A 27,633-nucleotide genomic window follows, 5' to 3' on the forward strand; every position below is an offset into this window, starting at 1 on the left:
ATAATATAAAATTTATATAATGAAAGAAGGCCTGTATTCTTTTAAATAACACCTTGATCAAACTAAAAACTTAAGGGCTCCTACTGATAAAAGAATGATTCAAAAAGATTTAATAAATCTATAAAAGAATGGCTTTGTATACCTGGATAGGATTCAAGAAAAGAAAATAGACTTGTTAGATTTAGACAAATGCTTATAAAAATTGAATCCTCATGAACATAAATAATCTGAATCTTTGAATAAACACATTTTATATGTTTAGATCTTAGGTGGTTTGAAATAACAAGAAGATTTGGAGAAATTAGATGAATTTATTCAATAAAAATAAAATAAGCAATATGAAGAACAATTAAATCAATTAACTAATGCTAATTAATTTTAGTAAAAACATCACTTATTTTTGGATGGCAAAAGAAGAGTAGAAGATATCAATATAGTGGAAGAAAAGAAAGGTATATTTGTTCTTGAACTTGTAACTTTTAGCATATGTACGAACACACAGATTGGGTGCTTTATTGAGTTGTTTAAAATCTAATCCAAAATATCTACCTGAAGACTAATAATAACAATAATAAGTAGATGAATAATCAGAAGTAAACCAATAGGAGGACTTATCCATTTCATAGTAAAAAACTAAGAAAAGTTCAAAACTAGATGAAAAAACAATCCCATAATTAATAGCTGAAAGACAAGAATAAGAACCTGAGTTAAGTAAAGAATTTTTAACTGTATTTAAAAATGACACTACTTTGGATAAGTAAAAATTACAAGCGGCTTTTCCTAAAATTGATTTTGACAATGTGTAATTGGATAAAAAGCTTGATCTTTCGACGATATAAACCATTGAAAAATTAAAGGATTCAACTCTGGCACCTTTAAAAATAAATAAAGTGCAGTTCAACCCAGTTGCTAAACATATTACATATGATGTAGATACATATGAAGAGAATGGGGAGAGTGTATTTAAAAAGATGGAAGACTTTCATGAATCTTTGAGAAAAGGATAATCTTAGGATACAATCATGGATAAAAAAATAGAGATTGTTACAGAAGCAGAAAAACAAGAATATAAATGGAGTTAAAATTAGTATGATTTATATGATAAAGTTAAGAAACTTTATATTGATAAATCAACACCTTAATACTATCAATAGCAGGTTGATGAGGATCAACATTATCATTAATTAAATAAAAATCCAAAATTCAATAATATCTATTTAAATACAACTGTTAAAAGAGATAATAATTATTAAAAGGCAGGCAATTAAGGTCAATCAATAGTGGATTCTATTTCTAAACTATAAAATTTAAAATTTCATCAATATGAAACAGCAAAAGATTTATAACTAGAAGATAGACCTACAAAAGATTAATCGTAAATAGAAATTCTTTAACAATAGCTATAAAAAGTACAAGAAAGCTACTTCGATAAGGATTTAGATGATTAAGAAGTCTTTAACTCATATAATGCTGATATAAACAGACTAAATCAAGTTATAGATAATAGAGGAAATGAAATTTTTGCAGGTGTTGAAAAACTTTATAGACAATATAATTCAAATTAGTTCGATAAATCTCTGTAACAAATACCTCCAAATTTTAATGGAGTGGTTAAATTAGATTTTGAAAAAGTAAAAGAATAATTTAAAGTAATTCCAACAAAACAAAAATAATATAATGATTAATAAAAGGGATAATTCTCACAATTTTACTAAAATATCCAAAATCCATTGGATCAATTGCATTAAGTTACTAATACTTAACAATAGGCCAAAGAAATAGAGTAGGATTTAATCCACAATGAATTACATTAGAAATCATTATATTTGATTGGATAACTGCCATAACCACAATTTTTTGCGAACAAATATACTACCCTTAAGAATGGTAACGAAAAAAGTGTTTTCAATTTGATTGGAAATTAACATCAGATCATCAAAACTCCTGATAAAGATTTATAAAAGAGATATCGATATTAAAATATTTTAAGCAATGTTGATGATGCCAGAGATAGATTCAAATATAATTTAACATGTTAATGATGATCGAATAAAATGTAATATACTTATCATCTTTTAAATCCTCCTCTTCCATAACTTCCTCTTTATTATCCACCTCCTCTGCTAAATCCACCTCCTCTGGGTGCTCCTCTTCCACCTCTTGGGGGTCCTCCTCTGCTAAAACCACCTCCTCTAGGTGCTCCTCTTGGTCCTCCTCTACCACCGCCTCTTGATCCTCCTCTGCTTATTCCTGGTGCACCTTTTGGCCTGGGTAAAAATCTATCCATAGGCATGCAATCATAGGAGTCCATGTAAATCAATTGATCTTATTTAAACTTTGATTAAATGTTTTGAGTACTGATTTTGGAGCAATTCCTTCTTCAAGGTTTACTGAGAATAAGTAATTTTCAATTGGACCAAATATTTCATCAACTTTACCGATTGGTTGCTTATTTTCAAAATACACACTTCTAAAGAATCTGGGAACCTAATAATGACCATCTTCAATACTAATTGTTTTCCTAGAGCCTTAACAATAATTTGATTTCCACAAACATGAGAGAAAGTAGCAAATGGTTCAACTTTTGCAGGTGGCCCTTATGGTTACTGAGGTCTTCCTCCTCGTCCTCCTCCTCTACCGAAACTGCCGCCTCTTGGGGCACCTCTTCCTCCACCTCTACTATTGAAATCACCTCTGCCCATAATTTAATTTTTATATATATTTTTATTCATAATTCAATCTACTCATATAAGTTTTATGGTGGTTCGCTGATCATCAGGAAGATTAACAACACAAAAAAATACTCTGGCAAGGGGAATTGCAATATTATTATAGGCAAAAGTAATGAAATCGTCACTATTAATATTTTGTCATAAAAAATACATGAAAATTTTTAATCCATTATAATAGGCAAGAGCTTTACAACAACAAAACAAATAAGCAAACCTTACAATATATTTTATATAAATAGATAACTATGACTTAGATAGAAGTAAATGAGGAATATAAAAGCAAAAGTTATATCTGGTACTCTATCACTCAATATTTTAACAATAGGTAAACTAAGAACTATTTATATAAACAAAAAGATACCCATTAAGATCACTTGATTTTCATAAAAATTACTGTTTACCATGTCCAATTTTTGCATTAATATAATACAAGCTGTTAATCTACTAGCATAAAATTTAAAATTTATTTTTTGTTTGTGTTATTTTTCTTGCATAAGTGTTTTATTTAGCATTATAATTAATAACACTAATACAAATTATGCAAAACCAAATAATACTTTTTAATGTGGCAATATGGTATTTGTTATCAAGGGTATCAAGTAAAGTAAACTATAAGTCTCTTAAATATATTTAATATAATACCATTTTCCCTTGTCCCAATATTTTATAAAGCAAATAAATCATCGTAAATTGCAATCTTAATTGACAGACCAAAAATTGAACCAAGCCAACAACAAATATATTTATGTTCAAATTTTTAGTTACATCTCCCAAGAAGGCTAATGGAATCAATCCCATTTCCCAAATTATTCCTTAAAATTCAGTCGAAGTTTGACACGTAATGTATGCATCATCAGTTTTAATAACAAGTAATCCAATCATAAAAATTGATATATAAGCAACCTATTTGGTATTAGTGTTAGATTTACTTTTTCGTACCTAGAAACTCCTTTTAATTCATCGGCCAAAGAATTAGCTTCAATAATCATTGATGTTTAATAAATATATAATAAATTGACTTTTTATATGTTTTTATATTTCTATGTATTAAAATAAGTGGCTTAATGAGGTTTTTCTTTTACTTATGAGTCCTGAGATTTTTAGATGATACAAAAATTAACAAGATAATATCAAAAATCAATATTAGATTCTCAAATTTAGGGACACCAATGGTAGCTTCATGATAGAATTTAAGATTTTGGTTTGAATTGATCTGTAATAATATTAGGCTGGGCATCTTATTGTCTTTTTTTTGGTTTAATTTCCTCGCATGAACTCTCAAAATCGCTTAGACTTATTTCTTATTATTATTATGATGGTTTTAGGGCTATTTTTTCAAGAAAATGAGTTAATTTATTGAGAAGCAATTATTTGAGTTTTTTATTATCAATTTTGAGAGATATATTTTATTTCTTATTGTTCTATTAATTTTCGAATTCCTCAATCTCAGATAAAACATTCTTTAGATTTTTCAAAGGTTCCCAAGTGTTATCTGCTTCACTATACCCTTCCCATTTAATGCAATATTATAATTCTTTCGAAACAGGATCATATCGTTTGTCCACAACTTTTTCGACTGTGTATAATTGAGAGTTATGTTTCTGCTTTTGACGGTGTTTCATTTATATTTAAAATATATAGATATTTCTGATTTAAATCTCATTTTTCTTGAATTGCAATCATGTCTTCTTTAATTGTTGGATATTCTTTTGGAAGCCATTCCTCCAATTCTGCGCTCAAATCCCCTTGTAGTTCAATATCTCCTTTTTCATTGATTGAGGAACCACAACCAAATTTTTTACTAATTTTTTTTTAAGCTTCCTTGATATCAAGACCTTAGATAACTAGAATGATTACCATGTTTTTCTAATCCTGTTAAGGTTGTTATGAACTTGCTCCTGTTTCTTTCCTTGACCTTTATATATACCATTTCGCTTTCAGTCACCTTGACCTTCTTCTTTTTCTTTTTTTCAGGGGGTTAGCCTTATTATTGTTATTATTGTTCTTATTGAGGTTGTTATTGAGCAGCCTATTTTTCTTATTCTAATTTGAGATCTTCGGGATATAAATTTGCATAAAGATCTTTAAATGATGTTTTTAACCATTCTTTGCATTCTTGGGGAGCCTTAGAATATGAGCAGAATTCAACAGGGAATGTACAAACTTTGCAATAGATGACCACCTTTGGATTCTTGTGAATGTTTAATTGTTATTATGGTTGATTTAGTTCTTATTTGAGTTATTGTGGTTGTTATTCAACTTGTTAGGGTTGTTTTTATTTTTGTTATTGCTCAATTTTCTTTTTGCTTGGCTTCTTCTTTTTAAAAATATCATCATCTGAATCACTCATTGTTGTTCAATTATTTAAAAATAAATTAAAGATTTTAATTATTATTTGAAATGACCAAAAAAACAAAGAAGGTTGGAATTACAGGAAAATATGGTACCAGATATGGTGCATCTTTAAGAAAGATTATCAAGAAGTTCGAAATTTCATAACATCAAAGATATTTCAACACTTTTACTGGAGCTGTAATATATGTTATAATATTCTAGCATTCACTCAAGAGATAAGCTATTGGTATTTGGAGATGCACACAAACTGGATTACAAATTGCTGGTGGTGCTTGGGAAGTCAAGTATTACTTTATTTCATCCATTAGTACTCCTGCTGGATTATCTGCAAAATAAGGCATGTTGAGAATCAAGAAATTGAAGGAAGATGCTGAAGTTGAAGTCAAGGATGAGAAGAAGGAATAAAAAAAGCAATAACCAAAAGAGTAAAAGGAATAAACCAAAGAACAACCCAAGGAACATACCAAAAAAACATAACCAAAAAAATAACAAGCAAAGAAACAATGAGTATATTAATCAAATATAATAATAATTAAAATATGAATAAATTAATATCTACTGTTGTGAAGAGTATGTAATCCCAAGCTCCTCTCTATGCTTATCACTTTCCTAATGGTTCTGTCTATAACAATGTACCAAATCTTCTATTCTTTAGCCAGCAGTAACAGCTAAGAGAATCATTAAGGTGGTTGGAGAAAGATTAAGAAAAATCGACCCAGAAAGAGTATATCTTGATTCAATTATCTTTATAGTGGGAGTCCACCCCAATTACATTTAACACTAATTGGAATGATGCGGCGGGATATGTTGATGTTGCTACTTGCATTCACATTCACGACGCTCTTGAAAAGGAGTTTGGCATTGAGGTCAAGGACAGAGCCTTCCTTGTATCCAGCATCGAAACTGCATTTTACATAGTAAACATTCATCACGATAGTCATTGAGATATATCAAAAATATAAATATTTAAAACATTATTTTAATTTATGTCTTAATAACTATTTAAGGTGTATTTGCAATCCATTTCACATACTTTCAAGGACTTACCAAAAGGAAACTTTTACTGGAGATTCCATAAAAGAGATATCAACAAGATAATTACAACTCCTTGTCCAGTAGATTCACCAGCCTAAGAACAAGAAATATAATTGTATAAAGAATTAAGAGCATAAATTGGAGTGAGAGAAGACTTTGTATGTCCTCAATGTCCCCATCATTCAAAATGCCCGAAGGCATTTTAATAAACAGATGGAGGTAATATGTAAACATTGCTATTGCCACATCTTTCCAAATTTTTAGAAACCATCAGTACTCATTAAATGAACTTGTAGTTTATTATTTATTAATTTAGATAAAATGATTAAAAAAGCTTTTGGTTATCAAGTACAAGAGTTTTAGATACATTTCATTCTGTTTTAATTGATTTTCAACTCAACCAAAACAAACTCAACGAATAGTTTTTGAGTGATATAGCTTAAGTATCTGAAAATGAGCCTATTCGACAACAAGAACCTATCAAAAGAACAGATAAATATACCAAGAAAGCTGATTTTTTAGATGAACAAAATAATTCACCAAAAAAGGAAGGCAGAAAACAAGAAACTGAAGAATTTGATAATGAAAATAAGTATTAAGGCAGAAGATAAAATTCTTATGATAATTATGAGAATAGACATGAAAAATTTAATAGATATGATAAGGGAGACAGATATAATAATAAATTTGATAGATCAGAATAATTCAACAGAAGAGACAGATTTGACAAGTATGATAATTAATAGAAATATGATCGTTAATTTGATTAAGATAATAATAATGATTCTGGTAGATTTGATAAATATGCATATAAATAAGATAAATATGAAAGATATGATAACAAAGAGAGGTACAATAGAAGAGAGAGACCTTAAAGATATGATAGAGAAGCTAATGGAGACCAATATAGAGAAAATAGAAGTTTTGATAAATATGAGGATAGAGGTTAACGATAAGACAGATATGAAAGAAGAGATAAATTTGATAAATTCGATAAATTTGATAAATTTGATAAATTTGATAGAAATGATAGAAATGATAGAAGCTTTAAAGGAGATAGATTTGATAGAAGAAATACAGATTATAATGAAGAAAGTAAAGAAACTTCAAGAAATTATAGAGGAAGAAAAGATGATTTTTCAGATAGTTTCAACAACGACGAGAAAGGTCATTAAGAGAATGACAGATTTTAAAAAAATAATAAACAAACAAAAAACAAGGAGGAAGACGATTTTAATACCTTTGTAAAATAAAGAGAATAATATTTAAAAGAGAAGGATGAAAGTTATGAAGGAGACAAAAAATTCAATTAGAATAAAAAAGAGGTGAAGAATGTCTAATAAAATGATTAAACTAATTAAAATGATGTAAATGATGAGGAATCTCCATAAGGAAGAAAAGTTAAAAAGAGTATGAAGTTTAAAATGCAATGAATTCTAAATATTTTATTTTATATGAATTATTTATTATATATGGATCAAGTTAAAGAGATAAATCTAATTCAATTAAAAGGGATCATAATATTAAATAAAATTTATATATAAATGTTATCTAACTAATTCTAAATCTTCTATTCTATTATTTTTATATTAAAATTTTAGTTTTCAAGTTATATAGAGTTATTACATATTTTCAAAAATTTTGTTAGAAATGTAATTTTCATAAACAAATCATTATTAAAATAGAAAATAATGAGATTAAATTTTTTAGAACAGCTTTAAGACTCTTAATAAGAGAGATCTTGTATTTCTTTATAAAATATGGTTGAGACCCTGAAGGATCCAGATTTTATATAAAAGCTTAAATAGTGCTAATATGTCTATGAATAAATTGAATTATTTCCTTTGGTAGGTTATGGTATTACAATCACTAAAATAAAAAAAAATTCAGAAACTAAAATAAAAGTTAAGCAGTTTTCCAAAGTTGAGAGAATAATAGATGATAGCTATTTAGATTTAAATAAAATGTCAAGAAAAGAAGGAATGGCAAACTGTATTTTGCCTTTATTATCATCATAAGAAGGAAACACTGGATTATTAAACTGCGATCTTTTTAAAAGAAAGATCTCTTACTTAGTGCATCAAAAATTAGATTCTTATAAAGAAGACACATTTTGTTAGTTACTTTAAGCTAGTGTTCATCATATAATTAAGACGGAGGGCATTTAATCTTGGGGGTAGGAGATTATTTTTCTTATATTTGAAACTTGCAAGTAGGTATTTATTGGAACTCCATTATATTGCGATTCTGTTGTTTCATAAAAGTTTAAGAATTCTAAGTTTTAACTTCTAAGCTTATTCTGTTAATTTACCATGGGAACATTAACATCAGAAGAAATTTTTGAGAATTATATTGGACCCAAAGTGATTCTACAGAAATATTAGAAGTTCGATGATGATAAAATCTAAGGTTTTTTTGATAAATTAAAGTTTGAAGGTTTAGATAAGATTTATTAGAATATCAATTAATTTATCGAAAATTATTTAAGGGAAAACAATTATTTTATCATAAAGTTAACATAAAAAAAAATTATATAAGGACTCTTAGATTACATGATTCCAAAATGTCATTAATGGGCTTTTATAGAGAAACTTGAGTATGTTTAAGAAGAGTTGATGGAGTTAAGAAAATTGAAATATTTCACGATCTCATCAATGTTCACGAAGCTTTTAAATGATCTATTTGAGGATTATACTGATGAAAAGAAAATTAAATATTTTGAATCCTTCTGTCAACATTATGAGGAAGATCATGAGTTTTCATATCAAGTTTTTCTGATGAAACACGAAAAGTATACAGATATTTATGATGTTTATGCATTATATAAGGAAAACAGAGAAAAATTTTAAAGTTATAACTCTGAATAAATAGAAAAGTATTAGTCTATAGCTATTCGCCTTATTTTAAATAAAATACCTATGGACTAAATCAAAAGTAAAAACCCTGAAAGCTTTTTGGACTTTTCTTCCTTGAAAGAACTAGAAAAAATATAAAATTATTTATAGATTTTTCAAAAAATCTTTCAAGTTGAAAACGCACAAACAATTCATAATATGATAATTGAGGAAATTAAAAACCTGACTTGGTTGAATTATTTATCATCAATTACTAATTTTAAAGAAACCAATTCAATAAAAAAATTATTAGAGAATTTTTTATGTCATTTAAAAATTTGGAAACCAAAATAACAATAAGATGTATGTGCAAAGAATTTAATTGAATATAGTAGATTTAGTTATTTATTATTACAAAGGACACGAATGCTAAGATCAATTCATTTATTTAATTAATAATAACTATAGGATATTATGACAAAAGATAAATAAAAAGAGTTCTTTTGCAAAACGATTTTTGAGGTAAGTAAAACAGTTAAAGGATGATGTTTTATTAATATATATTTTATTTCTCCTTCATAAATTATTTAAATTAATTTAATCTATCTTTTCTCTTATTTAATAATACTCCCTTTCTAGTTCTGTAATTAGCTGTTTCTTAATAGATACTTTCACGTTCTTCGCATTTGTGAAAAAAGGTACTTCAATTTACTAATCAATTTTTTATCTGTAAAATTGAGTTTTAGATAGATTATTTAAAAACTTTTGACTCTAATCAAAGTCCAATTCTATAAGAATTTTTTCATAGAATTTCAATAATCCAATTGTAGATGAATAAAATCCTGTCCACCCCCTTGCAACAACAATTTCAAATATATCAAAGCAAACTTAATTATTCTCCACTTGACTCAAATTAATCGAATTTGTATATAATGTAACATACCAGGCCTAAGAATTAATAATAAAAATACAGTTGCAAATTGAGGACTCTCTATTTGTAATTATTTCCAATGTATAAATAATCTTGGTATAAAAATAGCAATCAGCCTATCCAAAATATAAAAATGCATTCTCATAGATTTCAATCCTTCTAGGAAAATGTCTCTTAACAATTTTTCTAGTAGTGATCTGAAGAGTCTGAATGACAATTCTTCATTTAAATTTGTAACATATAAGAAGAATACCATCAGCATATTCATCCCTTAATAGTATGAAATTTCAGGATTATCAAAAGCATGTAATCTAAGTAGATTTTCAAGTTTATTTTCATATTGGTTGACAATTTGATCTCTCTATTCACAATCAGTTGAGAATGATCTTTTGATGTCTACAACAATACTTCTCTCAATTTCTCTTGATAATTTCTTACTTGCAGATAAATAATCTTATTAAATTTGTTTATAATTCACTTCTATGTCTAAAAGTTGACTCCACAATCTTACTCTTTATTAAAGATTCAATTATCCTGTTTATTCTGAAACCAAAAAGTACCGAATCATTTTTGTTTTGATAGTCTTTGAGTGTTCTTTAGAAATACAAATGACATTCAGATAATTTTCGTTGAATTATAAGTACTTAAGCGATTTAATTAAACAATAGACAGGATTTTTTCTTTTGCCAACTTTCTATGACAATTATTTTTATCTCATTTATGGTTAAAATTCTTTGAGCATCTAGTTGGCCTCTTACAATTCAATAAATGGTATAGAACATGATACTTTCTATTGAATTGATCTAATGATTTCCATAATAATTGATGAGGTTGTTTGTGGAGGTAAATTAGATGCTATAAGTATTAAATTAACTATATTGATGGATTCATTTGAAGTGATTTTTCTTGTTTTGGTTGAAAAGAAGCCATTAAAGATTGAATCTTATTTTTGATCCATTTCTTTCGGTAATTGTATTTTAGAGTTTGGAGTCTGAAGAAATGAAACATACTTCAAAGTAATGTCAATCATTTGCTTTTATAAATGATAATTGGTAAGTAATTCCTCATAGATAGAATTCCAAAGTGTTTACGAATAAAAGATTTCAACTTTTTTACTTATTTTACTAAGAAGAGAACATCCTTAATCGCTTTTTAAGGATAAACTTATATAGATGATCTAGAGGAATTACTAAATGAGTTTAGAAGATGGTTTTTAATTCTAAAAGTCATCTTCAAACCATTTAAATAGTTTGAAAATGAGAATACGAAATAAGTTGGATTGAAAATGTGATTATAATTAGACCACATTTTTTTATTTCAATTCCCCAAGGAGAAATGACACTATTTCTTCTCTTTCTTTGCTAGAAAGATGAGGGATGAGTTTAATTTTGTAAAGCAATTAGAGATTTTAACTAATATATACAATATGTAACTTACTGAGGTTTTTCAATTAATTATCTCATAATTCTAAAATCTTCATCCTTGAAATTGGAGTTTTTAGAGGAATCAGTCTCTTGTAAAAGACTTGCTGCCTTGTTTCTAAAGTATTCATCTTTACTAGTAAACATCTCGCATTTTGGCTCATTCATAAAGTTAATCATTTTTTTTGACTGTATGCACAATTCTCCATATAGATCTCTAGTTTTAAACTTTTCTCTTTAGATATCAAATGATTAATGCAATTTTTCGTTTGTTATTTTGGCTGGTTGTTTGAACATGTACTCTAAGGCTTCAATGAATTTTACAAAGGTTTGTTCAGTTACTGTCAATCGAGTTTCTTCATTTAATTAATATTATTCATAATATTGTGGTAATTCCTTGAAAAATTGTTCCCATATACAATTCATTTAATTAAGAGACAATTTATATTGTTATTCATTTTGTGCTTAGATTGATTAATTCTAATCCTCATAATAGCTATTGATTAATGTATTCTTACTCAGCTGCTTTGTGTTTCAACAATTCATGTGATGCTTTTAAATTCTCCAACAAATGTCCATAGTTTTTAGAAATGGTGTTGTTTAAATGACTATAGTTGGCTTCGAATTGATAAAATGGCTCTATAGCCTCTTCAAACAAGATTTCTGATCTTGACTTAATGATATGACTAATTGATAATATATAATTAGATAAGACAGTGTTTTGGGACAATGTCTCTTCATCATCTACTTACACACTTAGTAATTTCTAAATGTCAAAGATATATAATTACATATAAGTGTTGCAAATCTTCGCTGAATTTTTTCTTTAAAATAAATCTTAAAATATTACGCATAATTGATGAACTTCTAACATGAATTGTTTTTACACATTTATTGACTTGATGCTTGTATTCATACAGTCATCTAAGAATTACTTTGTTTTGAATGGCTATTCTATATTTTTAAGCTTCATAAAACTTATTAAAATAATTTTAAAGAATTAATAAGGAAAAACAAACAAAATCGCAAAGTATCATTTTAGATCCAGTTTCTATTTGAAATCCTAAAAGATTTATTCTGCTTACTGATCCTATTAATTAATGTGCGATAATATCTAAATATTTTAAATAAATAACTTACTCCTTTTGAAGCAGTTTTAAGTTATTCGAGTTTCTTCGTATTAGACATCAAGACTTATATTTAATTTTATCTCTTTATCATTTCTAGTTGAAATTCTGGATCATTTTATTGAGTTACTTCGAATTCTTTTTATCTCTTTTCCTACAATCTCACTAGATGCTTAACATTGAATAGCATATCGAAACTTCTAATGGGCTATTTAGTTGTGTAAGCTTGAAAGTTTGGCTATTTATTATTTAATTTGGGAACTGGAGAATCATTAAATGATGTTGTGTCTATTTTATTTTGATTTATTTTATCTTAGATGGTTTAGGTTTCTTATTTCTCATGATAATGCATTTATGGAAGTGTAAAATTGCTCCTTGTATGCTTTTATGCATGTCGCATAGACTTCTTATTTTCATGAAGATTATTTATCTTTAACTTAAAGTCCTTGTGGGTTTAATCCTAACTAAGTTTCCTCTTTTTTAGTTCATCATCTAAGATTTTTTTATTACAGAAATCAATAAATTGGATTATTTTTGGTGCAGTTATGAGAGTACTAATTTATGATTTAGCGATATGAGAAATTTCACTCTGTTCTGATTTGAATTTGGGATAGCCGGCATTCTTAAGATTGATAGGTTCACTCTTGTCACAAATTTAATAATCAATAGTCGATATATGTTTCTTCTATTTATAAATTGAATATACTGCATCTTAGACAGCCGTAGCACAACTTTTGTTTCTTAAGCTGGATAACTTCTGATTTCTAAATGACGAAGCAGTGGTCATGAAACTAGGAACTTACATATTCGGAGGTTTTTAAGCATTATAGAGAATGAAATCCTTTTCTGGGGAGAGCATATATATAAACTTATTATTTTTATTTTAAGAAATGAAAATTTCGATCATTGAGATTTTTCACTTTAACTAAATAATATGTCAAAGAATTTAATAAGGGCCTATCCCTACTTCGGCCTTACAGTGTGGACACTAATGTATAGCATCTTGACATTCATCTACACAGCAAGGGATCCAAAAGCAAAATATTCTATATTTATGAAAATTACTAGTACGTCGTTAATAAGAATAGTAAATAACCGACCATTATTGTAGCTGCTCCAACTTCACGTATAATAACTGTTGTTCCTTGTTATTTACATTGAGGACAAACAACTGTTATTGGCACTCTTTTCATGTTGGCGTGATAATTCACTTGAATTAAAGCTCTCGAGAATAATAAAGATGCAAAATTACTATGATTATCTAGCATCTGTGTCTATTGTGATTTCGGTCTCATTAATAACAGGGGCAATTATTGTCGATGAATTATCTTAAACAGTTTACATAATTATTAAAAATTTAATTAATGAAAAAAAAAGTAATTGATGCACTGAAAGATGATAAATTCATGTTTAACCCAGCTCCTACATATAAAAATGAAAAAGGTACTGAAGACAAGCTGAAGAAGAAGAAACAAAGAGAAAAAAAACAACTCTAAAGAAGAGCTTAATTGGCTGAGTATATTTCTAGTGATGATGATGCCCCCTAAAATAAGCAACCAATCCTTGATCAAGATGACTACGGTGCATTAGGAGATTTGGACTAAGACATTTTGGGTTATTTCTAAATGAAAAGTCAAAAAATACTTAATATGACACAAAAAATACCTGATTAAGTATGATTGATTTACATAATATTTTAGATTTTTGATGTAGGATCTTTGCATTTAGGATGTGTCTCATCCATAGGTCCCAATGGAGTTTATTTGATTATCAATTTTACAAGAAACAAAAAAGGATTTGTTGATTAACATAATCTCAGAGATAGAAAGGGTGTGAATGGAGGAGATTACAAGGTTGGAGAATATGTTATCACTAAAGTTATAGAAGAGCAAAAGAACAATAAGGTCTAATTAAGTATGCATCCAAATGTCATCAATGATCAATTAAGTGTAAATTAACTAGTAGTTGGAATGCAAATACCAGGAATAGCTTAGAGTTGGAATGAGTTTGGAACCACTATCAATTTTGGATCTCAATAATTCAGTGGGTTTATCAATGAACAAAAACTCAAGTGTGGAAGAGTTTATCTTTTCAACATTAAAGAAATCAATTTGAAAGAGAAAATAGCCATATGTGACTTTGAATAAAGAGATGTTTAATTACAAAATAAGAAGCAGATCTCTAAACACTTGCTTACTCCTGGCAATCTATGGAAATGCAATAATGCTAAATCAATTACAGGTGGACAAATAGTTAAGTTGAATAAATTTGGAGTGTTGGGATATGTCTTCTAAGATTATTAAATTGAATAAGAGAAAAACTTTTTATGTAGAATAATTGGATTTGATGAACCTTCAAGATAAATCTATGTCTCTAGTAAATAAGAGCATGTTGATAATACTACTTTTATTCCTCCTTATGAAGTTGGATAACAATATCAAGGAGTTGTAATTAACCAATCGCTATACTCTGGGGCTTATCTTGTTAATGCCATCTTGAATGACGATCAAGTATAAACTAAAAAAAGTAAGAAAGCTTAAAAAGCTCAATAACCTAATTTGGGACCAATTTGTATGTTAAATAAAACTTAGATTCCAGCTGATTAGGAAATTATTGATCACATTTAAAGAGTTTGCATAATTAAAGAAGTAAATTATTTTGATCATGTTGGCTTTGTGTCTTTTGAAGTTAATTCACAACCTAAATTAAGTGATTTGAGTGTTGGAGCTATTGTCAAAGGTGTAGTTAAATAAGTGTTACTTAAAGAGGATTCATACAGTGTGTTATTGAAAATAAATGACAATTTTAATGCAATATTGCCATCAATTCAGATGTCTGATTATCCTTTGACCAACCCACCTAAATTCAGAGTAGGTAGTAAATTAAGAGTCAGAATTCTATAAATTGATGAATAGCATAACAATATCATAGTAACAATGAAACCTACTCTCTTGACTGATATCAAAGTCTTTAAGAGTTTAGATGATATAAATGCAGGTGATACATTATATGGTTATACAATAAAGAAATTAGAGAATGGAATACTTGTTAAGTTCTTTTAAAATATTGTAGGATTTCTTTCTAATTTGAGTCTTGATGGATAAAACCCTGATGATATCAAAGATGGTCAAATAATTAAAGTATATGTTAAGTACATAAATTAAAGTGAAAATAAATTGTTACTTTCTTTAAAAAAAATAGATCCAAAATAAAAATAAGTTACTGAAGGATAAACATCTAATGTTCCATTGACAAAGCAAGTTAAAATTAAATTAAATTTGGGAGAAAAAGTATAATGTGTTGTAAGTGCAATAAAGAATAATGTTGTTTATGTGAATCTCAAGGATGGGAAGTTTGGTAGAATTCATAAGGCCTTCTTTGAGTGTTATAGGAATGAGGATAGATTATTTAAATTGCAAAGTGAATTTGAAAATCTGAATGTGGGTTCTTAATTAACTGCTTAAATCATTGGAGAAAATAAGGAAGATAATAAACAAATATTCGACTTGACTTGTTTATCAGATCATATTCAACTAGAGAAAGATGTTTAGAAGGATAGCAATAAAATTGTTTACGGCATCATCAAACATATCAAGAGTGACTCAAAATCTCCTTTGGTAGTCTAGATCTATTACAATTACAATGTTTTCATTGATGGATGGGATATCAATGTTGAACAACCTGATATTTTGAATAATTTAGAATCTTCAATCTAGTAAGGATCTCCAGTTAAAGTAAAATTATATGAATTTGATAAATAATTGAAAGGTATTATAATAACTGAGGATGATCAATCATAGTAATAACAATAGAATCTAAATGATATCTTATACACAAAATAAATCTTTAGAATTTTGAGCCATCATGATTCATATATAAGAGTTCAATTGAAAAACAGATAGTTTGCATCTATAGATATAACAGAATTATAAGAATTATGGGAATTGAATTTGTTTGAATAGTTTCCAGTCGGAAAATGGGGATTGTGCAGAATAATCGCAAAAGATAAGGTGTATTGGGCTAGTGCCAGGGAAACATTCCTTAATGATAAGTTATGGAATAAATGTCTCCATCCAGTTAAAAGTAATACAATTTCCTATTAAAAAATGATACTTTCACTAAAATATGATGTTAGAACATAATTATACAAAAAGACACCTTTAGCTGTAGGTTAAGTTGCTATAGGATATGTTACAGGAAGTACATATAGTGGCACTTTTGTTAAGTTAAATTATGAAACCACTTGTCTAATACGAGGATTCAAAACTGACATTAAGTATAGACCAATAGTGTTAATGATTACTCAATTAAACAAGTTATAAGGAACTGTAGATTTAAATTTGCTTAAATATAAATTAGATGATAAATAAATAAGAATTGGAGATGTAGTCTAAGGTTTAATAGTGAATATTAGAAATGAGAAGGCAGCTGTGAAGATCTTGGGTACTCTCCAATAAGGAGAATTGGATAAGAAAGATGCTGAGGGATTGGAAGGTGAAGATGGTTGGTGGGCAAATAAATTATTTAAGATCGGATAGTAAATATAATGTTTGGTGATTGGATAAAGACAGAACAAAAATAATTAGACAGTTCTTAGATTAAGCAATATTTAAGAATTGATTAATACTGAGGGAAAAAGATAAATTGATTTAGGGGATATTCAAACCGATGTTATTGATTTGCATAATAGTTTTGAAGAAATGGTCAAATAACATCAAATTAAAAATAATGTGATAGTAGAATAACAGAATTAAAATAAAGACATAGAAGAGGAGATCGGATAGGAAGTAAATGAAGGAGAAGCTAATGAAGAAGAAGATTAAGAGGATGCAGAGGAGGAAGAGGATCATAAGGACCAAGAGATAGAAGAAGAAAATGATTAAGAAGAAATTAGAGAGGAAGTTCAGAATTTAGAATCAAGAGCTGAATATGAGAAGTAATAATAATATATTTATTTATTAAGGAAAATATTAACAAATCCTAATTCAGCTGTGATTTGGATTGAATTCGTGGCTTATGCTGCTGAAAATGAGGGCATTGAGAGTGCTAGAAATGTTATTGAAAGAGCATTGAGAGTTATTAACTTTAGCAATGAGTTGGAGAGATTGAATTTATGGACAGCTTATTTAAATTTGGAATTCAATTTTGGATCTGAGGATAATTTAATTAATATATTTAAGAGAGGTTGTTAAAATTGTGATGGAAAGAAGCTTCATGTAAAGTTGATCAACATCTACAGAAAGGCTGAAAAGGTTGATCTAACTGTTGAATTGTCAAGAGTATATATTAATTATATAATCATTATAGTCTTTTGTCTAAAAGTACAAATAGAGCTGTAAAAGTTGGATGGAATTTTTGTAGAGTTTGATGGAATGGTAGAAAGTACATGATGATGAAAATCCTTTATATTCCTTTAAGGATACATTAAATAGGGCTGTGTAGTGTTTGAAAAAATCAAAGCAAGTTAAACTCTTATCATTTTATGGACGATTGTAATTTTAGAACAATTAGATTGAAGAAGGAAAAACTACATATGAAACTATTTTGGATAAAAACTCATCAAGGTAATTTAATTGAATAATAATTAGAACTGATCTATGGTCATAATATTTGGATTTAGTGATCAAACATTGCTAACCTGATGTCGTTAGATCAATATTTTAAAAGGCTATTCACAATAACAAGAAGCCAAGAAAGATCAAATTTTTATTTAAGAAACAATTAGAATATGAAAACCAATATGGAGATAGCGCGACAATATAGAAAGTAAAGGAGTAGGCAGAACAATGGGTTTCACAATTTATGTAAAGAGATGTATAACAGGAAGACGAAGAGGAGTCAGATTGATTTATTAGAACATGTGTATAATTCATATTATATATAAATGAACAACTTTAATAAAATGATAATTTAATAAAATCAGATTGGGATAATTTATGAGTGTTAAGAATATGATACCTGCCTTCATTCTTAAAACTTATTAAATGTTAGAGGTATGAAACTCAAAACTATGGAGTTATTAGGATTAAATGAGTGAGGATATCATAAGTTGGACTAATTAGGGGACTGCATTTATAGTATATAATTAAGATTTGTTGGAAAAAAATGTTTTATAAAATTATTTTAAACATAGTAATTATTCTAGTTTTGTCAGGTAAGAAGTAGTAGTAACTTTAGATAACTAAATCTCTATAATTTTAAAAAGGTTAAGTCTAATGAAGGATTCATTTTTAGGAATAATTTTTTTAGAAAAGGAACTAAGTATTGAGTCAATAACTATAAATAGATCGATGCTATAATTAATCAAAAAGAGAAACTAAGAAGATTCAGCAATTCAATTTGCAGTCTAAGGAGAGCATGGTATATTTTTATGATTATTTATTTTTTAGCATCTCGCTAAAAATAGGAATAAAATCTATTTAAAGAATGTGCTATAGATATAAAATAAACTAATACTAATTTAAAGGAAGATATGAAATTGTTACAAGAAACATCATCGTGTCTTATAGATTAAATGTAAAATTTAAATTATGTAATAAATGATGTTATATTTAAGGTTATTTATAATTAAAATGTAGATATTGAATTAAAATTTAAGTAGGTCGGGCAGATGTTATAAGCTATTAATGAAGAGTTAAAATCTGAGAGTAAATTATAGATTTTTATTATTAGAATAAAGTGATTCATAGACTCTAAACTAGTCATTGGTGAGGAAGGAAGATTGCTATTAAGATTCTAAGGTTGGTTCTCCTAATCCATATGTTGATTATAACAGTACAGCTTTGAACCCTTTGGATTACGAATGTTTTCTTGACTCGTTCTTCTGACTACATATAAATTTAATTAAATCACAATATGATTATTGTAAGACTAATTTTAGTATTTAATTTATCATTATGTAAATTTATGATGTTTGCATAATTGGGGCAGGCCCTGTTGGGTTATCTTTGGCAGCTGCTCTATAGAAATCCAAATAATTAAATAAAGTCCTAATTTTAGATTCGATAAAAAAACCTAAGTTTAACAAGTAGGGTCTTCCTAATCAGAGAGTATTATCAGTCACATAATCTTCAAGAGAAGTTTTGCAATCAGTGGGAGCATGGGATAAACTTGAATAAGGAAGAGTCAATCCATACAACAGGATGATCATAGATGAAAGCAATGGTTAGGACTATTTGGAGTTCAAGAATTAATAAGCCCACATAATTGAATATGATAATATTGTGAATGCATTATTGGAAGTGTATGATGGAGAGATAGAGTTTGAAAGTAAATTAGAGAAGATAGAACTAAAGCCTAATGAGTATGTGACAGTAAATGATAAATTTCAATGCAAACTATTAATTGGCAGTGATGGCAATAAATCTAAAGTGAAAGAGTGCAGCAACATAGGTACATATGGTCACTCATATCATTAAATGGGTATTGTGTGTACAGTTGAAAGAACTGATTAAGACAGTGAGGTAGCTTACTAGACTTATTTATCAAATGGGTATAAGATAATGAATAAATTAGTTGTCCACTAGCCCTATTGCCTCTTTATAATCCATATAGTTCAATAGTATGGACAGCATATATGGATGACTACAAATATTTAATGTCGTTGTCAGATGAGGAATTTCTGAAGGTCCTTAATAGTTAATTGGGTAGATATGCACCAAGAATCAAGAGCATTTCAAATAAGAGGATGGCTTTTCCACTTTAGTCATTGCAAGCTCAAAGATATATCTAGAAGAGAATAGCACTGATCGGAGATGCGGCTCATTCCAATCACCCCATGGCTGGATAAGGTATGAATATGGGAATCAATGATGCTGCCCTTTTGGCCAATTGTATTATCAAAAATTCTAGGTCTGGGAATGACATTGGTTTGGAGCAATCTCTAGAAGAATATGAATCATAGGCTAAACTCATGAATTATACAACTTCAATAGCTATGGAGTTGATCAAGAACACTTATGAGAATAAGACCATTTCACCTTTGAGATAATTAGGAGCAAAGATTATCAATAACCTAGATCCAATTAAATAAATTATGATCTAGTATGGATCCAAACATCCATTAGGACCATCTTAATTTGAATGGGTAAAATGAAAAATGATGTTTTATATTAATCAAATAATAATAAATGTTCAATTATATGGCGATGAATGAGTAGTAAGTACGTGAAGGCGTACAAAAATATGGGCCAGCTGTAGGTGCTAGAAAAATAATAGATTAAGAATATCAACATGCTTTGGAAACACTAAATACTGGAATTTATGTATAAAACATATAATAATAAGATTACTTATTATTGTGCAGAGTAGAAATCAGAATGTAGCAGAATAGGTTCCACAAGCAAATGTTTTTGTGGTCATTTATTTAGTTAACACAAATAACAATTAGGGAAAAAATTTAATACTGGGTGTGAGAATTGTGAATGCAAAAGGTTTCAATTTGTACCTTCAAGACCAGAGGAATGTGGAATGTATTGGCTACCAAGAAGAAAAGACTTCAATATTTTGACATGGAGACCTCCTTGTAAATGTAATCATGGATGTGAGGATCATCTCCCAAATTATCCCTTAAGATGCAGGAAATGCCAATGTTCTGATTTTGATTCCTATTTTGCATGCATAGCCTGCGATAGAAGATGGGAATTACATGAAACTTTATTTGAAGATGAGTCAGAAAGAAAAGCTTTAGGCAAAAAGGTTGGCTAGGATTATCTTCCTCTCTCAAATACTCCTGATATTTAAGAACATGTGTTTTAGGATCAGAAATATTAATAAATGCCTTAAAAGTTACAATAAGGATTAGTAGGAAATGATAAACCATTTCCAAAACAATAAATACAAACTAATAAATAACAACAATAGACTACTGCTTATACAAGACCAAATTAATAATAATAATAGAAGGCTATTTAGTAATAATAATAAAAGCCAATTTAGTAATAATAATAAACTAATAAAATCGTTTAAAAGAAAAAGTGATTATATCTATGTATTTATCAATAAGATAATTATCATACACTTCCACTAAAATCTTTACCTTTAAAAAAATAATATACAACACTTATCTAAGTTATAGCTATTATTAATAATATTCCTATTTTAGCAGAAGCACACCATTTAACATTTTATTATGTTTATTCCAAAACTAATTTAATAATAATATTTACGCATTTAATGAGCGTTTTCTCTATCAGTAATCCAATTCTAATTTCTATAAATGGTCTAAAAGTTTCTGTTAGTCCTTGACAACTCTTTGGACATATCGCTAAATTGCTCTGATTATGCATATTCTTTATCTACGCCTTCCATGTCGAAATCAAAACTCACAGTCTTATAGCCTTTAGACAAACTTTTGAAACAGATATAATAAGTGCCCTTTTCTCTTAACATTTACTTCAGTGCTCCTTCTTTTGTATTTGATTTCTTTATTAATTTGTCTCCATTTTCTGATTCAATTGTGATTTCTGTTTTATTTTCATCAACTCCTGATATTTAATAATTGACTGTCAATTAAGTATTGCCTGTATATGATTTAACATAGAAGCATGCAGGCTTTTAGGTTATCTACACTGATAAGCTCTGTCCAAAATATATTAGACAGATCAAATACAATATTTTCATCTTTTTTAATATAAATTATACATAAAATTAATGAATTAGAGACCAATAAAAAATGGATATCTGTAATTAATAAAATAAGCTAAGATAGCAGAAACATATATTTGGACTTAAAACTACTAAATTTTATTATTTGGAAGGAACTTAATTTCTGATTTTCGAAGATGATAAAGTAAATGCTTATTTATTACCAGACTCATATTCCTCAAGAAAGAATCGATCTATCAGGTTTCATAGTTGATGGCACTTGGTAGGAAGATGGTTATTATACCTTTACACTAAGGCATCTCCAATAAGAGATTATTATGTAATTTATATCAATGACCTATGATGATGCTGCAGAATGGGTTAGTAAGATTAAATAAGCCATACTCATATCTGAATACGAAGCCCTGCTGCATTAATCAAACTATTAGATTTCGATTGACTAAAATAGATTGTATAAGAATGACTCTTCAAATGTAACCAAGTATATACATTTTCTATTGACATAGAAATATTCCGGAATACGTGTAAAAATAATTATAGCTCTATTAAGAATTAAGTAAAGATAAATGGATTATTGAGAAAACCTTAAAGTAAATGAAATTAACAACAATTTAATCATAGAGCAACATCGTATTAAAAGGTGAATATGTATTCAATACTTCCCTATAAAATGTAATTACAATTATTCAAGTATATAAATGTTTAAGTTAAAATAGAAAGGTGGAAAGCTGCTGGATTTATTTATAAAATCTTCTGAAGTCCATGAAATTGATTGTTGTTAATGTCATTAGGATGTATGGCATTTTAATAATGATGGCAAGAAATGTGTTTTAGAATCCAAATATATATAGTTTGATTTTCAGAGAAATAACTCATTTTTCTTAACGAGAGAATCAATTTCTCAAGGAAAGTTTCCAATGGTTATAACTAATGATAAACAATAATAGAAAAACTTGATATCTATGTTTAAAGTTTTGGAAATTATACACGTAGTTGAGGAGGATTCTAAATGCTTTACGCAATACATGTATGTAGTGAAGAAGGATGAAAATGAGAAAGTCATAAGAAAATTGATGAAAGAATAAATAATTAACCTATCTATAATTTCGACCGAATTGGATTTACTCTTAATGTAGATTAACAATGAATCTATACCAATAACCCAATCGAGAATTGTTGTTGGAACTGACCATTCAAATTAGGATAATTTAGAAAATGAATTTTCAAAGGGAGAAAATATTCATTTTCCACCTTAGGATAGATTAGGATATGTAGATAATCAGCTACAGCCAAATCAACCAGCAGCCATATATGAAAATATGCATAAGAGAATCACACACTAGGATGAAGAATAATTAAAGGCATTGGCTGAATTAAAAGAGAGAATTGGACATCTATATTTGAATGACTAGACTATGATAAGGTATTTGATTGCAAGAAATTATAAAGTCAAAGATACTGAGAAGATGATATTGAAATGCTTGGTATACATTTTATTCACTATTTTATAAAGTAATGGAGAAAGGAGAACAAAATCAATTCTAGAAAGACTAGTGACTACTAAATTTATGCTAATGAAAATGTGCATACTTAATTGGGGTTTTCAAGATGGGGCCATCCGATTTTAGTAACTAATGGAATGAATTCACATCCAGAAAAGTTTGAATCAGAATAGGGATTCTCCGAATAGGGGTATTTGGAATATCATTAGAGTTTGATGGAAGAAGGCATTAGATCGTATTTTTATATTAATAAATCAAGGATGAGAGGATATGTAGATCAATTTATAGTGATTATTGACTGTTATAAACTGACTCCAGCTAACTTCTCTTTCAGCGTACTTAAGAATGCGTTTATAGAAATTTTCAATTATTACCCTGAAAGATAATTTAGAATATATGTATTAAATACAAACTTCTTGACTCGATCTTTTTATGCTATGTTAAAGCCCTTTTTACCATCCAGAACAGTTGAGAAGGTTATATGATATTTATGGTTAGATAAATTTTATAGGCCAAGATTTCAATGAGATTAAGACTGCATTATTAAGAGATTTGGATGAGGAAACAATTCCAAAGAGGTACGGTGGTTAAAATATACTAATTTAATGATTATAAATAAAAATTATAGAGCATTTTGATTGATTATCTTGAATTTAATTGATGGACATCATGTTTGAAGGACCTAGAAAACTCAATTCAATTGATAATTTAAATTCAATATTTTGATGTTAATTTAACGTATAAAATTATTAAATTAACATTCTAATTGAGATTGAGGAAAAAAGATCTAACGTAAATAAATGAAATAATGTTCATTTATAATTCATTTAATAGTTGTTAAAGGTTCGTAGTAGTTGTAGGAGTGAAGAATTTGATTATTTTGTCTGACTTCTATTTTTAGATTATTGTATTTTTTATCAATTTTTTGTGAAACTCGACACACCAACACTTTTTTTCCGCTTAAAACTTCTAAGACTGCAGAAGGAGCAGACCGTTTATTATTTTTATAATAATGAATTAGAGATTTAGCACTAGAGTAATTGAGATTTAGAGCTTTGGCAACCTGATAGTAATATGTAAAAGAATACCTCTTTAATCTATTTCCCTTCTTGAAACACTTGTCGAAAGAGTTATTGTTGTAGCTCAATGGGAATCTTGTGAATCCTTCGAGTATTAGATTTAGAAATTATTCTTTTAGGGATGTAGTCTTCCCCCTCAGAACTTTGTGTACTAGAGATGTCATCCTCAAACACTATTTTTTTGTTAGTCCTATTCATAATTAATGGCTTATAAGATAATAAAATATTATAGTTTCAGACATTTTATAAATTAATCTCAATAAAACTAAATCTTTTTTGTTTAAATATATTGGCAAAGATAAATTGAATAAAATCAATAGGAATTGAGAGTATGCCTATATTGACACACCAAGACATAAGCGCATGTTTATTTGTACAAAGATTCAAATAATAAAATATTGTTTATTTGTATATATTTCATTAGGCTGCAACGACGGGAGGTTTTCTCATTTCTCTGACGAATCTCTCGTAAATCTCGTCCTCTCTCTACTTCAACTCTTGTGTTGTCGCAGGTGCATAATAATTAGGATAATCCAAGCCTAAGACCCATGGGTTCAATATTGTTACCATATTTTGTTATCTTTAGCAATTGTTTCTCAACATAATTCACCACCTTTGATGCATCAGCCCAATTTCTATTTGCATTTGATCTGTGACCCAAAATAAAAGGAGGACGCAAATGGAAGTATTATTATTAATAGTTCTTGATTATAGTAATGCATCATATACCAGAGCTTTTTCCATTCTAGCACTTACAGGATAAAGATTTGTGATCCTACCTGATTCATGATTAAGAAATACTCTCATGTGATTCAAGAATGACTCACCTTTATAATAAAATTCTCAAGTACCCACTCTCAATCTCTTGGCAAATGCCTCATACTCAAATTCAGTCAAATCAGGTCTCATAGTGCTGAATGAGGATTTGTAATATTTGAAATGCTATTCAGTGGTCATCTAACGAGCATTAATAGCTATCCCTCTCTCTGGATCAATGTACACCTCATCTGTGTCTGTGCCTCTCTGATTTCTTAATTGATTCATATTAATATAAATATTAACTTTTAGATTCAAATCCAGAGATGGAAATCAATAAACCCTTCATCATTACAAGACGACAAGGTGACTCTCTGTTGCCTCCTGACTGTGAAGAATTCAATGAGGCTATCGAGGATAAAATTAGGTTTTTGCAAAGTTCGAATATATTCATAATTGTAAGTTAACTTTCCATTATCGTTAGTGTGCATTTATATATTAGTGCATCAGATTCCTATACTATTTCATCCATTATCGAACCACTTGTTACACATATGCAATACTGTGTTTAGTTATAGTTGGAGGAAACATTTTCTGGATTGCAAGTTCAACCTACGGATTTCTTGGCATCAATTCAAGGTCCTCCTCAGAAATTGGAAAGTACCTCTGTTTGACATCAACCGTCCTAGCTATTCGCTTAATTACATACTTTTTGGTTTGGGCACTCATGCAAGGATATGCTTAGCAATACAATATTTTATCTAAGACTCGATTGCTCCAGGAAAATTCAACAGCTACTACTTAATAGACACCAATTCCTACAGAAATTACTGAAGACCAGAAGCAAGAAATCATTTGCGGATAACTGTATTAAGGAACTTTAATGATGGTTTAAGCTATCATTGAAACAATCTTCTTAGGAGTCATTATCTATTTTGTTGTGCAGGTCAAAAAGTATATAACAAGTATATTTAACATCCATAACCTTAGACTACGAAAGTAATTAAAAAAAAAAATAAAGGACATGGAATCTATAAGCTTCCATCGTTTGATTACAAAATTGTAATTAATATATTTATATATTCTATTGAATCATTCCATTATTGTTTTGAATGCCTTAAAATCGATATCTTTATCAATATTGTTTTAACATTTATTTATTAATCATCTTAATTAAATAAGTAAATGATGAAATACTATCCAAGTTATTATTTAGAATAAAAAAATAATTACATAGACTTAGTACTTTTTAAATATAATGGCTATAGACTCGAAGTAATTCAAATATTTATTAGCTTTCAAATAATACTTAATATTAGTCTACTTTATTATGAATAAATGAAAGAAATAGTATCCTTTTAATAAAATAAGTGGGTATAAATATAACTATCCTAATAGAGAATATTTAATTCATTAATTTAGATATTAATCCATAAATTAATAATCTTCTTATTTTAATTTATAGATTAATTATTGGTATAACTCTATTTGATGCTGAATATAGTTATTCATTATGAGATTTAATTTCAGATAAATTCCTTACCAATAATTATACTAGTTTTAAGAAATGTATATATATTCAAATTTAAAGTTCTCGATTAGTTAATACTTCGTTCTCATTCTCCACTTAATACCTATTCGTTATTTTGCCTCCACATTATTCTCATTTCTTATATAAATACCTAAAATCTATCATATTTTTGAGAGAGTATCTTCTCAAGTAATTTAACAAAAACATCACATCCATAGTAGATTATCAAATAATTAAATCCATGGTTCTACTCAAAATCAAAATACAAGTATTCTGCAAATTCAAAGGTATCAAACAATCTTACAAAATTAGCCTAAAATTAATTATATTATTTTACTAATTACTCTATAATTTTAACTTCACACATTACTCTCTCTTTATATTTATTGTTTTAATCTACAAATCAATTCAACTACTATCACTATTCTTACTTATTTTATGAACTTCTCTAGAGACACACCCAAAAAAAGTTTGCTCACAAGTATAATTCATAATAATGCACTTATGAAATAGGTTAATTATTTTCATAATCATAGTTTACCTATTAATGTAAAAGCAGTTGATTTTGGATAATTCCTATATTGTTTTCGCTTTTGTCATTGAATTTAGATATTACCTTACTAATTATTTAGCTTACAATATCACTAATTCTAACAGTACGTCTAAATAGATGTGTGTTTAATTATGTTTATTATATTTACAATATTTTATAATGTAAAAGATA

The 27,633-nt window shown here is 27.9% G+C and overlaps 19 protein-coding genes across 19 annotated transcripts; 11 read left to right on the forward strand and 8 right to left on the reverse strand. All coding sequences in view use genetic code 6, as the record gives it.

The window, feature by feature from the left end:
- Nucleotides 1–19: 19 nt before the first annotated feature.
- PTMB.313 (hypothetical protein) lies at nt 20–2,042 on the forward strand. Its single annotated transcript, XM_001347102.1, is given in 2 exon segments — nt 20–418; nt 438–2,042. The coding sequence occupies 2 exon segments, from the start codon at nt 20–22 to the stop codon at nt 2,040–2,042; spliced, it is 2,004 nt and encodes a 667-aa protein (XP_001347138.1).
- A 26-nt stretch (nt 2,043–2,068) lies between these two features.
- Nucleotides 2,069–2,702, reverse strand: PTMB.314c (Nucleolar GAR1 protein). Its single annotated transcript, XM_001347103.1, has 3 exons — nt 2,069–2,335; nt 2,359–2,487; nt 2,511–2,702. 3 exons carry the CDS (start codon nt 2,700–2,702, stop codon nt 2,069–2,071), a joined length of 588 nt encoding a protein of 195 aa, XP_001347139.1.
- A 26-nt stretch (nt 2,703–2,728) lies between these two features.
- Nucleotides 2,729–3,721, reverse strand: PTMB.315c (hypothetical protein). The annotated part of the gene is made up of 3 exons (XM_001347104.1): nt 2,729–3,349; nt 3,375–3,635; nt 3,662–3,721. The coding sequence occupies 3 exons, from the start codon at nt 3,719–3,721 to the stop codon at nt 2,729–2,731; spliced, it is 942 nt and encodes a 313-aa protein (XP_001347140.1).
- A 670-nt stretch (nt 3,722–4,391) lies between these two features.
- Nucleotides 4,392–5,082, reverse strand: PTMB.316c (hypothetical protein). Its single annotated transcript, XM_001347105.1, has 2 exons — nt 4,392–4,567; nt 4,590–5,082. 2 exons carry the CDS (start codon nt 5,080–5,082, stop codon nt 4,392–4,394), a joined length of 669 nt encoding a protein of 222 aa, XP_001347141.1.
- Nucleotides 5,083–5,132: 50 nt separating this feature from the next.
- On the forward strand, nt 5,133–5,594 carry PTMB.317 (60S ribosomal protein L37a). The annotated part of the gene is made up of 3 exons (XM_001347106.1): nt 5,133–5,264; nt 5,289–5,371; nt 5,396–5,594. The coding sequence occupies 3 exons, from the start codon at nt 5,133–5,135 to the stop codon at nt 5,592–5,594; spliced, it is 414 nt and encodes a 137-aa protein (XP_001347142.1).
- A 65-nt stretch (nt 5,595–5,659) lies between these two features.
- PTMB.318 (hypothetical protein) lies at nt 5,660–6,031 on the forward strand. Its single annotated transcript, XM_001347107.1, has 3 exons — nt 5,660–5,719; nt 5,743–5,811; nt 5,840–6,031. The coding sequence occupies 3 exons, from the start codon at nt 5,660–5,662 to the stop codon at nt 6,029–6,031; spliced, it is 321 nt and encodes a 106-aa protein (XP_001347143.1).
- A 42-nt stretch (nt 6,032–6,073) lies between these two features.
- Nucleotides 6,074–7,555, forward strand: PTMB.319 (Fork head domain protein). The annotated part of the gene is made up of 2 exons (XM_001347108.1): nt 6,074–6,414; nt 6,439–7,555. 2 exons carry the CDS (start codon nt 6,074–6,076, stop codon nt 7,553–7,555), a joined length of 1,458 nt encoding a protein of 485 aa, XP_001347144.1.
- A 258-nt stretch (nt 7,556–7,813) lies between these two features.
- Nucleotides 7,814–9,434, forward strand: PTMB.320 (hypothetical protein). The annotated part of the gene is made up of 2 exons (XM_001347109.1): nt 7,814–9,347; nt 9,376–9,434. 2 exons carry the CDS (start codon nt 7,814–7,816, stop codon nt 9,432–9,434), a joined length of 1,593 nt encoding a protein of 530 aa, XP_001347145.1.
- A 98-nt stretch (nt 9,435–9,532) lies between these two features.
- PTMB.321c (Rab-GAP domain-containing protein) lies at nt 9,533–12,224 on the reverse strand. Its single annotated transcript, XM_001347110.1, has 4 exons — nt 9,533–9,904; nt 9,928–11,299; nt 11,325–11,804; nt 11,827–12,224. 4 exons carry the CDS (start codon nt 12,222–12,224, stop codon nt 9,533–9,535), a joined length of 2,622 nt encoding a protein of 873 aa, XP_001347146.1.
- Nucleotides 12,225–12,341: 117 nt separating this feature from the next.
- On the reverse strand, nt 12,342–13,294 carry PTMB.322c (hypothetical protein). Its single annotated transcript, XM_001347111.1, has 3 exons — nt 12,342–12,422; nt 12,449–13,117; nt 13,142–13,294. The coding sequence occupies 3 exons, from the start codon at nt 13,292–13,294 to the stop codon at nt 12,342–12,344; spliced, it is 903 nt and encodes a 300-aa protein (XP_001347147.1).
- A 547-nt stretch (nt 13,295–13,841) lies between these two features.
- PTMB.323 (Pre-rRNA processing protein RRP5) lies at nt 13,842–18,282 on the forward strand. The annotated part of the gene is made up of 5 exons (XM_001347112.1): nt 13,842–14,108; nt 14,136–17,371; nt 17,399–17,714; nt 17,743–17,999; nt 18,024–18,282. 5 exons carry the CDS (start codon nt 13,842–13,844, stop codon nt 18,280–18,282), a joined length of 4,335 nt encoding a protein of 1,444 aa, XP_001347148.1.
- A 182-nt stretch (nt 18,283–18,464) lies between these two features.
- PTMB.324 (Heat shock factor) lies at nt 18,465–19,262 on the forward strand. Its single annotated transcript, XM_001347113.1, has 5 exons — nt 18,465–18,589; nt 18,613–18,696; nt 18,722–18,795; nt 18,825–19,082; nt 19,108–19,262. The coding sequence occupies 5 exons, from the start codon at nt 18,465–18,467 to the stop codon at nt 19,260–19,262; spliced, it is 696 nt and encodes a 231-aa protein (XP_001347149.1).
- A 69-nt stretch (nt 19,263–19,331) lies between these two features.
- PTMB.325 (Ubiquinone monooxygenase) lies at nt 19,332–20,530 on the forward strand. Its single annotated transcript, XM_001347114.1, has 2 exons — nt 19,332–19,927; nt 19,951–20,530. 2 exons carry the CDS (start codon nt 19,332–19,334, stop codon nt 20,528–20,530), a joined length of 1,176 nt encoding a protein of 391 aa, XP_001347150.1.
- A 34-nt stretch (nt 20,531–20,564) lies between these two features.
- On the forward strand, nt 20,565–21,414 carry PTMB.326 (hypothetical protein). Its single annotated transcript, XM_001347115.1, has 2 exons — nt 20,565–20,699; nt 20,722–21,414. 2 exons carry the CDS (start codon nt 20,565–20,567, stop codon nt 21,412–21,414), a joined length of 828 nt encoding a protein of 275 aa, XP_001347151.1.
- A 32-nt stretch (nt 21,415–21,446) lies between these two features.
- On the reverse strand, nt 21,447–22,056 carry PTMB.327c (emp24/gp25L/p24 family of membrane trafficking proteins). Its single annotated transcript, XM_001347116.1, has 2 exons — nt 21,447–21,580; nt 21,603–22,056. The coding sequence occupies 2 exons, from the start codon at nt 22,054–22,056 to the stop codon at nt 21,447–21,449; spliced, it is 588 nt and encodes a 195-aa protein (XP_001347152.1).
- Nucleotides 22,057–22,086: 30 nt separating this feature from the next.
- PTMB.328 (Lipid-binding protein) lies at nt 22,087–24,152 on the forward strand. The annotated part of the gene is made up of 8 exons (XM_001347117.1): nt 22,087–22,118; nt 22,141–22,225; nt 22,248–22,522; nt 22,548–22,731; nt 22,758–23,525; nt 23,555–23,778; nt 23,803–24,019; nt 24,042–24,152. The coding sequence occupies 8 exons, from the start codon at nt 22,087–22,089 to the stop codon at nt 24,150–24,152; spliced, it is 1,896 nt and encodes a 631-aa protein (XP_001347153.1).
- Nucleotides 24,153–24,366: 214 nt separating this feature from the next.
- PTMB.329c (hypothetical protein) lies at nt 24,367–24,820 on the reverse strand. Its single annotated transcript, XM_001347118.1, has 2 exons — nt 24,367–24,606; nt 24,632–24,820. The coding sequence occupies 2 exons, from the start codon at nt 24,818–24,820 to the stop codon at nt 24,367–24,369; spliced, it is 429 nt and encodes a 142-aa protein (XP_001347154.1).
- A 219-nt stretch (nt 24,821–25,039) lies between these two features.
- PTMB.330c (hypothetical protein) lies at nt 25,040–25,666 on the reverse strand. Its single annotated transcript, XM_001347119.1, has 4 exons — nt 25,040–25,161; nt 25,190–25,325; nt 25,352–25,449; nt 25,474–25,666. The coding sequence occupies 4 exons, from the start codon at nt 25,664–25,666 to the stop codon at nt 25,040–25,042; spliced, it is 549 nt and encodes a 182-aa protein (XP_001347155.1).
- Nucleotides 25,667–25,704: 38 nt separating this feature from the next.
- On the forward strand, nt 25,705–26,430 carry PTMB.331 (hypothetical protein). Its single annotated transcript, XM_001347120.1, has 3 exons — nt 25,705–25,836; nt 25,863–26,343; nt 26,369–26,430. The coding sequence occupies 3 exons, from the start codon at nt 25,705–25,707 to the stop codon at nt 26,428–26,430; spliced, it is 675 nt and encodes a 224-aa protein (XP_001347156.1).
- Nucleotides 26,431–27,633: the final 1,203 nt, after the last annotated feature.

The sequence above is a fragment of the Paramecium tetraurelia genome (genome assembly GCF_000141845.1).
Source record: "Paramecium tetraurelia macronuclear, complete genome".
Classification (NCBI taxonomy): Eukaryota; Ciliophora; class Oligohymenophorea; order Peniculida; family Parameciidae; genus Paramecium; species Paramecium tetraurelia.